The 12501-nt window shown below is 44.3% G+C and overlaps 2 protein-coding genes across 6 annotated transcripts in view; both read right to left on the reverse strand.

Annotated features, from left to right (window-relative positions):
- Positions 1-12501, reverse strand: part of LOC109401184 (uncharacterized) — a 405345-nt gene that overhangs the window by 191495 nt on the left and 201349 nt on the right. The window lies entirely within an intron of this gene.
- On the reverse strand, positions 216-6841 carry LOC134284194 (uncharacterized). The gene is made up of 2 exons (XM_062842787.1): positions 4307-6841; positions 216-4235 (listed from the first exon to the last, which is right to left on the reverse strand). The coding sequence occupies exon 1, from the start codon at positions 6727-6729 to the stop codon at positions 4543-4545; it is 2187 nt and encodes a 728-aa protein (XP_062698771.1). The 5' UTR covers positions 6730-6841; the 3' UTR covers positions 216-4235; positions 4307-4542.

Raw genomic sequence — 12501 nt, forward strand, 5'->3', positions numbered from 1 at the left:
TAAAATTGGGTACCGTAAACTGGGGTCAAATTGATCTCCGGGTCGAAATTGATCAGACGTTTTTCCAATAAATAAAGCATGCTTTAATAATTTCCATACACATATCGTTTAGTATCTAGTTCCTACATCACGATACTTGGAAGGAAAGTATTTGAAATAAGCTTGATCTAACCGAAAAACGTCTGATCAATTTCGACCCGGAGATCAATTTGACCCCGGTTTACGGTACTCCATCAGTAAAATAATGAATACACTGCGTAGTTTAGCCTTACAAACGCAAATTTATTATTAGAGTTGGAATTTTGAGTAATTTTGCACTGATCCATAATATGGCAAAAATTGATCCATAATATGTGGGACTCTGTGAAGATGATCCATAATAGGGCATTTTGTAAACAGTGAAATATTCCTTTTTTTCGCGGAAATGACTTGCGATTATACTTCAAATGGATCGGTAATGAAAAGTTCGAATCAAAACATAGCCAACGTTGCTTTCAAAGTCGTAGTTTTTGTTTTCTTTTATTTTTAATTGAATTTTGAAGGTCAAAAATACCACTAAGTGATCCATGACTGTGTACCCACGGTATTTATATATAAATTAGCTTCTAGGGTGACAGGCAGGTTTGTTCTCTTCAACAGGGGGGGGGGTGGTTTAATCGGCCAAATTGCTTGAACCTTGGTCGTAAAATTCAGCTTGGTTGGGAAAGATGTGACGCCAACTTCGAGTTTAATAGGTTCCAAAAACCCCCCATGACGAAGAGAACAAAACTGCCGAGAATAGGTGCGTAAGTTCCCCTATATCATGTAAAAAATATTGTAAAAGAACCACAATTTCCATAAAATAAAAAGATTGAATAATTGTCCCTCGAATTCTATTTCCGTCATGTTCATGTTTATTTCGGGCACAACCTGAATTCAATTTCCGGCACCTCCTACGTGACAATATGGTACATGGGATGGTAAAAAAATTTGATTTGACCGTAGGTGTTTATTCTAGAAAACGGTCAAATTCTTCACATTCCAAATCAAACCATGTATTCAAAGTATAATTTAGCAGAAAGTTCTAAATTGAGAAATTGGGCTTTAAAATAGCGACCAAAATATTTCAATTAATATTTTTTCCCCACCAGAACATAATACGGAAGTGGAACCATCTCGGCAGGGGTCCTATTTTGGGCACTTTTCTGCTATAACTCAGCGAATTTTGAACCAATTGACACAATTTTTGGAACGCGATGAGATATATAGTATCTAGCCGTGTACAAAAATTCAAGTCAATAGGTTTGGAATTGAATTCGCTACCCTACGCTATCACAGTGCAACGAAAAAATCTTTCTTCGTGTTTGTGAAATACTATATTTCGTATGCAGAACATTTGCTTGCATGCTCCCTAGGAGAAGAAAGTGATTTATTTGATTTATTGAACAGCTTTTGCTGTATTCTGCAGCAGTGGAATCCAACTTCGAAGTGCCACAGAGCTTTTGTGGGGTATGAATTGAAGTAAATCTGGAGAAATGAAAATTCAACGGCGATGAAGAACAATGCGGCTAGTTTCTGCTTTGGTGTGGTTGCCTTCGTCGAAGTTAAAATGAGAAAAAATGCCAACTCGTAAATGGAGTGAAATTGAAACATGAAATCTAGTGTACTTAATCGTTTTCGAGTGCTAAAGAGGTTGGTCATTAACAGTCTACATCTTTTTGCTTCCATCTGATGAGGTTTTGCTTTCGTCTAATAAGGCATTGGCAAAGATAAGTCGAAATATCTGAAATGATTGGTTATTTTCAGTCTGATGTGACGGGAATTAGCGCATATGACGGAGTAAATTTTTTGATGATAAATGTAAACGTAAACGTCTCCATGAAAAGCATTCCTTAAAAAGCCATCCAAAATCTAACTCCAGATATCTATAAAGTGGTCCAAGCACTTGGACATGTTCTGAGTAGATATTATGTTTCCAGTTCAAAACCGAATTAGCGACATTTTTTCTTTGACTTCCGCTGCTGTACAAAACAGCGCCCCACTTCCGACATTATGTTTAACGCAGGGCAAAGGCAGCGGAAGTCAAAGAAAAAATGTCGCTAATTCGGTTTTGAACTGGAAACATAATATCTAATCAACATTTCCTCCTCATCCCCGCTGATCGAGAGGACCTGGCCAAGTGTACAACAAAGGAGTCGTTGAATGTCAAATTTGTCAAGTCCCAGGCAGCTTGTCTGGTGCATTCAACGTCTCTATCGACCCCAGGATGCGACTTTTTCTGGCTTTCTTCAGTTCTCTCTGTTTTGCATCCAGAGTTTTTTCAACGTATATGCTCCCGAGTTTGCTCCCATAAATAGTTCCTTCAGAGATTTTTTCAGTGTTCTTTCGGGATTTCGGAGGAACCATGATTTCTGCAAAAGTTTTTTACGGCTCTCTGCTGGTGCACCCGGGAGTTTTCAGGAATTACTCTTAATGGTATCCGGGATAGATTTCCAACAGTTCCTCAAGGGGTTTTTGCAGAAGTTCTTTTAGGGATTTGTTCCAGAGTTTTCCGCCAACTCTTGAATTTACTCGCGGTATTTCACCCGTAGTTCCTCCCGGCATTACTCCCACAACTTTTTGCCGAGGTGCTAATGTTTAACTCAGGATTTCTTAAGTTCCTTTCGAGATTTCTTCAAAAGGTCTAACCAGATTTAACCTGAATTCTTTCCTATATTTCTACGGAAATATATTACAAGGAATTTCACAACTTATCCCAGAAGACATTCCGAAGAAAATCACCTGGAAAAATTCCTGCAACTATCAGACTCCGGGAGCATCTATTAACCCTAGTAGGATGTTGGGGTCAATATGACCCAGACAGGCTCGCTGAACGTGCACTTCGTAATGGTGGTGCACCTAGCTAAACATGTTAGGAGGGTAAAAGAAATCCTAAAAGCAGCATCGAGAATATCGGGACAATTTCTGATAGGGATTCCGGGAAGAACTCTGGGAGCAATTCAGAAAAAAAACTGTAAAAAAGTCGCTGCAAGAAATCTGGTAAACAACGAGGAAAAAACTCAACAGGGTAGGTTCAGAAAAACTCCGAAAGACATCCTAGGAACCACAGCGAAGGAATTTTCTGAGAGAAGTCGCGGAAGAAACTCTGAGATAAATATCTTCAGAAGAAAACCCACAAGAACCTTGAAGTATAAATCCACGGAAGAACTCTAGAAGAATGCTCACGTTAATTTCTTGAAGAAATTACAGGAGATATTTCGGAAGAAATCCCGAGAGGAACTCCTGCAGAAAATTCGGGATAATTCCTAAAGAAATCCTCGTGTCAGCTCTAGTAGAAATCCCAGGAAGAACACCTGTAACAACTCTGAGAGATATCACGGGAAGATCTTCCGAGGAAGTCCCAAGAGGAATATCGGAAGGGAACGCGGAAAATCTTCAACCGGAGTCCCGAGAAAAACTCCACTAGAAACTCTGCGACAACATCTGCAATATACCCTTAGAGAAACTCTTGTGGAGATCTCGGAATGAGCCCTGGTAGAAATACCTTAAAAGGATTCCCACGAGGGACTCTGGGTGATTTTGTAGGATTCCCGTGAAAAACTCCAGGAGAAAACGCAATTCAGGAATCCTGGAAGATTTACAAGGGAGAATCCCGGAAATAACTGTTTGAATCTTGGAAAAATACTGGTAAGAATCCAAAAGAGACTGCGGGAGCCTCCCGCCGGGAGGAAATCGAATTGGAATACCATGAAAATGGCATGGAAAAATACGGAAGAAATCTTGGGAGACATTCCAAGAGATATTTCTAAAGAAGTTCTAGCAAGAAATCCTGGCGAAATTTCTCGAAAGAAAAATCTTGTGGTGGAGTTTCTAGAATAATCTGAGTCTACATAGAATTTGCAGTATCTTATTTGAAACGTCGGAAAAAAATCATGTACGAAAGATGTAAATACTACATATTCGAAATACAGTTTTATTTCAATATCTGGTGCAGATGAAAGAGATTTTTGAGAATACGGCACAGATAAAAATGTGAAAACACTGATTCAAGGTTTTCCCTGTGTTCGGATAGGTGGTAGGGTTCCTTAGAGCAGCTTTTCTCAGTGAGCAGCTTAAAGCTAAAATGATATATTCAGTTAATATATGAAGAAAATACAAATTGCTCAACTTACATCTAGTTTCCCGTTATCGGAACTTATCCGAAGCAAAATTCTGTCGATCTCAATTGCAGTTTAAGCAAATACCCTAAGGTGGTTCTGTAGATGAATAAACGACCCTGTTTTAGTAGCGATCTGGTGTCATTCAAAAAGGAATCGACTCAATTTACCTCCTAATTCATCAAGACGCACTTAAGGTGTAATCTATAGCTTACTGTTCCCCTCGAGAGTGCCGGTCTATCCAACTACTTTTTGTTTGAACTCAAATTGGCACTTTCTTCGACGCACAAATAGGTTTGATTACAAACTCAGTTGGTCACAATATTCAAGGAGTAAGAAATTTCAACAATTCAAATAGATTTACAAATTTCAATTAAATTCAACAGCATTTGCCACGATAGAAATTCTAGCATGTTTTCGCATATTCGTTCGTTGTCAAATTTAGCTGACGCATTGTCTTACGTTTCTCGATTGTCAGGGAACGCCTGTCATCGAGGACCTCGTCGGGTGTAGCAGTGGTGCCAGAACATCCCCCAGCCCGTGAATCCTGGTGAGGGCCGTTGTGGCAATTGCCAGGTTCACCATCAGCCACTTCCATGACTGCCAGCTTTACTATTGGTCGTTTCAGCTCAGTTCCTGCAGCCGTTCGTACTATCGCTTGTCGTACTCTGCCGTCCCTTCCGAGAAACACCTGCTGAATTCTACCTCGTAGCCAAGTTCTTCGGTTTCCCTCGGCTACGTAAACCAAGTCACCGACCTGTACGGGCTTGCTCTTCGCAAGCCATTTTGATCGTTTGTTCAAAGTTGGGAAGTACTCCTTCAGCCAGCGATTCCAAACTGCGTCTGACAGAAACTGTGATCGCTGGTAGCTGCTTCTCAGCGATGCGGCTATGTCCACCGGAGTCCTCAATGGGTCGTGAGCCCCTGATGAGTTTCCCAGGAGGAAATGATTTGGCGTGATCGCCTCGAAGTTCGCTGAATCTTGGGGCATGTAGGTTAATGGTCTTGAATTGATAAATCCTTCTGCCTCTGTCAGCACTGTCACCAATATCTCATCATTGAGCTTACGTCCATCATCAAGTGCACGTATTGCTTCCTTTACACTCCTAACCATCCGCTCCCATACACCACCCATATGTGGTGCACTGGGCGGATTGAACGTCCACTTGGTGCGCGCATCGGTGAAGGTATCAGCGCATTCGGTGTTGATGCTCCTAATCTGCTTCCTCAGCTCGTTGCTGGCGCCAACAAAATTGGTGCCGTTATCCGAGAATATCTCTACTGGTGGTCCTCGTCTCCGGATGAATCTCCTCACGGCCATGATGCAAGAGTCAGTAGAAAGATTATAGGCAAGCTCCAGGTGAACCGCACGAACGACAAGACACGTGAAGACGACCACGTATCGTTTCTCCTTCCTGCGTCCAACAGATGTTTCCAGAGGACCAAGATAGTCCACACCCACGTAGCTGAATGTTCTAATGAAATTTCGTTCTTCTGGAAGTGGAGCCATTCGAGGATTTTGCGGGCGACACTTAATTACCTTGCAATGCTGGCAATCTCTCATCACTTTGTTCACGGTTGATCGCAAGTTGAAAATGTGAAATCGTTGTCGTACTTCGTTCACTATTGTTTCACGATTAGCGTGTCCATACCGACAGTGATAGTTGTTCAACAACAATGTGGTAACTGGATGATCCTTCGGTAATATTACTGGAAAACGAGCGTCAAACGTCGCATAGCTGGCATGGGCCGTCCGACCTTCTACTCTGATTACCCCACACTGATCAGCGAAGGGGGACAATCTGTACAATGGGCTGGATTTTTCCAGGCTTATCCATTTTTCAAGCAGAGGCTCATCTCGGTTGTTCTTCAGTGTTTTGGTTTCATCTGGATAGAAAGCGTTTTGTGCCACCTGCCAAAGATACTGTTCTGCCTTTGAATATTCTTCCTGGCGCAGAGGAACTATTACCGATGGGCTTGGTCGTTTGAGTACCTTCTCATGGGATTCAGTGGCTTTCAAAACTTCGATTGGTAGTCCTTTTATTTTTCGTCGACAGTTCGATATGAAACGGTTTACAAGTGCCACGGTGCGAAGCAGGACATTCCACTTTGAGAATCGTGTAATGTCTATCAGGCTTTCAGGAACTGATACGTGATGCAACAAGAGATGAGCTCTCAATTCCTCGCTGGTTTCCGTAATTTTCTTCTGTTTCGGCCAGTGCTCCATCCCGGAGTAGAGAAACGCGTTCCTACCGTTGAACCACCTTCCGTTCGAGTTGGGTTCTGTATCCTTTCCCCACTTTGTCAAACAGTCTGCTAAGTTCTCCTTAGATGGCACATGTCGCCAGTTCTCGGGATCTGTAAGAGTCAAGATTTCTCCAACTCTATGCGCAACAAATTGCTTGTAGTTCCTATGCTGTGAGCGGATCCAAGCTAGGACTACTTCTGAGTCAGTATGAATATACTTTTCCTTGATCGGCAGTGTGTGGTTCTCACTCACGGCGTGTAACATTCTTGCTCCCAAGAGAGCCGCTTGCAGTTCCATTCGTGGGATGGATTGATACTTAAGGGGAGCCACTTTACTACGAGCCATCACCAACGTACATCTCACTTTTCCATTAGACACGATCCGGAAGTATGCTGCGCATCCGTATCCTAACTCACTTGCATCGGTGAAGACGTGCAGTTGTAGTGAGCCGTACGAACTGGGGTGAGCATCTCCATAGTAGCATCGTGGTATCTGCAGGCCGCTAATACCAGGAAGTAGGGATAGGGTAAGGGAGGTATTTTGGACCCCTTTAGGAAGTGGATGAACGATTCAGCGAAAAAAGAAGGTTCCTACTTCAAAATATGGATAATTTCAGTAGGTATTACGTAGAGTGACATGTTTTCTGTCGAAAAAGGCCAAACAGAACTCAAAATTGTTGTAGTAAATACAAGAAATATCAAAACTCCTGAAGGTTCTCGGGCTTCTATTTTGGACCACCTGATTTTATTTTGGACCACCAAGTGCACATATTTTGGCCCACCGAATTAAACTTCAATTGATTCATGAAATGAAAGCCACCACAGCAAAAATTTAAAAATAGTTGAAACTACGTGAAGTTTACATCTTTTCTATTCATTTTTTGAGGCAGGGAACGTTTAAAAATTACGTAACGGTAAAAAATGATGATATTTTGTTGTAATTGCCAGTTTTTACGCATTGTTGTATGATGTTTCATAAAAAAATGTGACGCAAAACGTGTATTTATTAACTATTGCATGACGTCAGTCACCATGTATAAATGTAACGCTTAATAGGAAGTGTGGAAGTCTAGTGATTTTGCTAAATATAAAGACGTTCCACACATATTGTAATGAGTGGAAGGCCATCAAAAATAAAGTAATTTGAATTATACCTAAATTGCCAAACATACATTAGATAACACATTGTCTCAGTCATCAACTGATTGCCAAGAAGGACAACTTTTCTAAACTGGATGACTAAACACCTGAAAATTTCAACTTGTCGACTAGTTGTTAGGACACAAATCGAATCCAAATTTTTAAATTGGCAAAAAGTTGTTAGAACAAATCGAACCCACAACAATCTCATTGTAAAATAAACGTATAACAACCCAGATCACGGGAGGTCCCAACTTATTCTATTTATCTGTTTTTAGAGTACATTACATTGGCATGAATATTTTCTCCCTTTAGAAGGAACTGGAGAGATGGATCTGACAGGTGGTCCAAAATATGTCCACATCTGATTATGTTGAACATATTTTGGCCATACCTCAAACCACTATTTTAGTAAATATTATCGCTCCACCGAGGTTAAGAACAGTTTATGTTGAGTTCTTACTAGGCCCTAACTACATTCACATGAAATAAATATTTATTTGTAAAATTTAATACCTCTTCGATGCCGACTACAAATTTGTCACCTTCTTTGTTTTTGGTGCTTTTCCGTGCGTTTCATTGAAAGTGAAAACATTTTCTCTATTTTTGATACTGAAGAGCATATTTAACTGACATCCAAAATAAAGGTCATCACATAATTGAATACTTTTCGTGTTCCAGTAAAAAATTACCAAGATTTAGTAGAGATTATGTGATAAATATCATAATATTGGATGGAAAAATAGCAGAGAAAGCAGTAAAACACGTCTTTACAGGTCGAGGTAACAAACTGGTGTGATCTTTATTCATTTCCTTTTCCCTCTTCATTCGTGCCCCATTGCGTTACACTAATGGTCCATTCACACTGTCGATTGCGTATTCGATGAATGTGTGATGCTCAATGGCACAATGATGCTCAATGGCACAGTGCTGCCATCACTCCTCCTCATCGCGCTGAGATCGTAGACCAATCCTCTCGCGTATGTTCTCCAGCTTAACCCTGTTCAGCGGTTTTGTTAGTATATCCGCCAACATGTCCGCCGATGGGCAATATGTCACATTTATGTTGCGTGATTCTGCCAAATCCTTCACGAAGTGATATTTGGTGTCCACGTGCTTGGATCGCTTCAGTCCTGCGTTCTCGTCCAACATCTTGATGCAACTTTGGTTGTCTTCGAAGATCTGCACTGGTTTCTGTACAGGCTCCCCGAAGTCCTTCATTAACTTTTTGATCCAGAGCAGCTCCCGGCAACCTTCAGCTAACGAAATGTATTCCGCTTCGGTCGATGAAAGTGCCACACACGCTTGCTTTCTGGCACACCACGAAATCAAGCCACCACCCAAGCGAAATAGGTAGCCCGAATTCGATTTCCGGTCCTTTACATTTCCGGCCCAGTCTGCGTCCGCGTACCCCTGAAGTTCTTCTTTGCCGGCACCTAATACCAGCTTCAGCTCGCTTGTCGCCTTCAAGTAGCGCAGAACCCTTTTCGCTTCCGTCCAATCCGCATTCGTTGGTTTGCTCACTTGCCTCCCAAGAATCGACGTACTTATAGCGATGTCTGGCCGGGTATTCACTGATAGATACAGCAAACCACCGACGAGGCTCTGGAACTTGTCATTGTTCGGTAGACTCTCCAACTCCTCCTTTTGCTGTAGATATCCGACGTCCATAGGAATCCGTGATACCTTCGCATCCGCAAGTCCAAACTGTTCAACCAGCTTGTCGATGTATGCCTTTTGGTCCAAGCAGTAGGCGTTACCTTCTTTCGTCACTCTTATCCCCAAAAAATGCTTCACCTCGCCAAGTGTTGTTATTTGAAACTCCGTAGCCAAAGCCTTCACAATCCCGTCGTATTCCTTGTCATTGGAGGTGACGATCAGCATATCATCCACATAGATGAGGATATACACTGTGCTGTCGTTCTTCTTCCGCACAAACAGGCACGGATCAGCTTCCGCCTGCTTGAAGCCGAGTCGCGTCAGAACATTTTTCAGCTTCTCGTTCCAAACTCTGGCTGATTGCTTCAACCCGTAGAGGCTTTTGCGCAACCGACAAACCTTGTCACTTCCAACTCGTAGTCCAGGTGGTGCCCGCATGTAGATGGTCTCCTTCAAATCGCCATTCAAATATGCCGTCTTCACATCAACGTGCCTTACCTTCATTCCGTCTCGCCCGGCAACGGTCAACAGAGTACGAAGCGTCACTTGCTTCGCGACGGGGGCGAACACTTCGTCGTAATCCAGGCCGTACCGTTGTGTGAAACCTTGCGCCACTAATCTAGCTTTATAACGTATTATTTTACCTTGCTCATCCTGTTTCTTCTTGTAGATCCAGCGGCATCCGATCGTCTTGCTTCCTGGCGGCACCGATGTCAACTCCCAAGCCTTGCAATCCCGCAGCGACTTCAGCTCGTCGTTCATGGCAGCCTTCCAGTGATCACTCTCAGGACCACTCACCGCCTCCTGGTAACTCCGAGGCTCGTCCTGCTGACACTTAGCTAACCTGCCATCCGCCATATAACGTTCAGGTGGAATACCTTTTGTTGACCTTGCTGACCGACGAGGTGTACCTGTGAGTTGCTCCTCCTGAAAGTGGTTCGACTCCTCCTGGATAGGAATGATATCCTCATCTCGGCAAGATTCTTCACTTCCACTGGCATCTTCATACACGCTTTGGTCTGCTGGATCGTCGAAGCCACGAACCAAATTCTCGCAAGACTCTTCATCGAAACCACGAAATTCTTCTTCATCGCTATCTTCGTCCGGACCACCATCTGATTCATCGGATTCTTCATCGGACTCGTCCGACTCCTCCTGTTCCACGTTGCCAGTTGACCTTGCCGGCAGCTGAGCCAGCTCGAAGAAATCCTCAGCGATCGCATCTTCAACCTTCTCTCCCGACTGCAAGAAACGAGCATCACGACTGAAAACGACTTCGTTTGTCTTCAAGTCGATGAAACGCCACGCTTTATGCTGCTGGGAGTACCCAACGAAAGTCATTTTCCGCGCCTTCGACTGCAGCTTCGTCCGCTTCTCCTTCGGGATGAACACGTACGCCTCTGAACCGAACACCTGAAGCATGCTCATGTCCGGTTTCGTCCCGTACCAAATCTCGTAGGGCGTCTGCTGTACCGGCTTCGTTGGCAGTATATTCTGCAGACAGTTTGCCGTGTTAACCGCCTCGGCCCAGTACCGATAGTGCAATACTGACTCAATGATCATGCACCGAGCCATTTCCACGAGCGAACGGTTCTTCCGCTCCGCGACTCCGTTCTGCTGCGGCGTGTATGCTGTCGTGAACTGCTGCTGAATACCCTCCTGCTTGAGAAAATTAACCAACTCTGCGCTGCGATACTCTCCTCCTTGATCCGATCTAATGATCTTCGGAGCCCTTCCGAACTGCGTTTTCACCAGACGCACGAAATCCCGGATAGCATCCATCGTGTCCGACTTTCTCTTCAGAATGTACAGAGTGGTATAGCGGCTGTAGTCATCGATTAGCGATAGGAAGTATCGACGACCACCAGGTGTAGCCGTATTCATCGGCCCGCACAAGTCGGTGTGGATCAAATCCAACACTGCCTTCGACTTCCGCTTTGACTTCTTGAGGAATGGCAGCCTTGCCATTTTCCCTTCCAAGCAGGGTTCACAAGTAATTTTTACTGAGCAGTTACGTACCTTGATGCCGGTTGCCAAACCTTTACGCTCCAGATCCAGAATAGCTTGAGGATCACGGTGTCCCAGCTTCCGATGCCACTCGTGTATGCAGTCCTTTGCATGGCACTGTCCCGAAACCGCATTCGCTCGTTCCACCATTTGGAGATGGTAGAGGCCCTTGCTTGACGGTGCAACAGCAGCAATCCTGTCGCCGTTCGCGATCGTGCAGCCGTTCTTGTCGAAGATGACTCTCGCTCCCTTCTGAACGAGCCTGCCAACCGACACGAGATTCATGTCGAGCTCCGGAACGAATAGCACTTCACTGAGCGAAATCTGCTTTTCGTCACCTCCGCCTCCGACGCAAGAAAATTTACACGATCCGACGCCTTTTACTACCGCCCGTTTACCGTCGGCAACTGTTACCGATTTCGGAGTGTCCTGCCGCGGTTCATTCAACGACACGAAATACTTCCGATTCGCGCACATATGCGAACTCGCGCCGGAATCGACAATCCACTCTTTCGTCGCGCAGTCACTGGCAAGAAACGTAAACGCTTCCGATTCCGATTTGGCAAGTTTTGCCTTCGCTTGCTTTTTCGACACTTTCGTCTGTTCACGGTGCCCACTCGCTTCTGAGCTACTGGCACCTTCTTCTTTCTTCTGCCGCTGCAACAAGATGCAGTTCTTCTTCTTATGGCCGGGCTTCTCACAGAAAAAACACACCACACTTTTCTTCTTATCGTCCGCTTTCAGAACAACCGAATCCACTGCCGATGGTTCCCGCCGCTTAAGCACTTCGTTAATTATCTTCCCCTTCACTAGCTGCAGGGTCAGCTCATCATCGGCTCGGTTTTCTAGCGTCGTCGTCAGTGCATCGAACGAACTTGGCAAACTTCTAAACACTAGAACCACTTGGAGGTCTTCGTCCAGCTTTGTACCGGCATTGGCCAGCTTCTCGAACAAATCCTCGAACTCCATCAGGTGTTCTTCGATGTTGTCGCCGTCGTGGTACTCCATGTCGCAGATTCGCTTGAGTAGTTGCACTTTGGTCGTTAGCGTCTTCTTCTGGTGCTGCTTTTCCAAATTGTCCCACACTTCCTTCGCGGAATTCGTATTCCGGATGTGTCCGTGTTGACTTCTTGTCAGCAACAAACCGATCGTCGCGCGCGCTCGTTGGTCACCCTCGTCCCAGGCAGCCACCGCCGCCGCGTTCGAACCGGAAGCATCCAGTTGCGGCTTCACTCCCGGCGAGACGTACTTCCAAAGTCCTTCTCTCACTAACAAAAACTCGACTTCCAACTTCCACGAATCGTAATTATCG

Source organism: Aedes albopictus, chromosome 3 (genome assembly GCF_035046485.1).
Source record: "Aedes albopictus strain Foshan chromosome 3, AalbF5, whole genome shotgun sequence".
Taxonomy (NCBI): domain Eukaryota; kingdom Metazoa; phylum Arthropoda; class Insecta; order Diptera; family Culicidae; genus Aedes; species Aedes albopictus.

Coding starts and splice junctions, on each gene's coding strand:
- LOC134284194 (XM_062842787.1), bottom strand. CDS start 6,729: ATGGCTCGTAGTAAAGTGGCTCCCCTTAAGTATCAATCCATCCCACGA.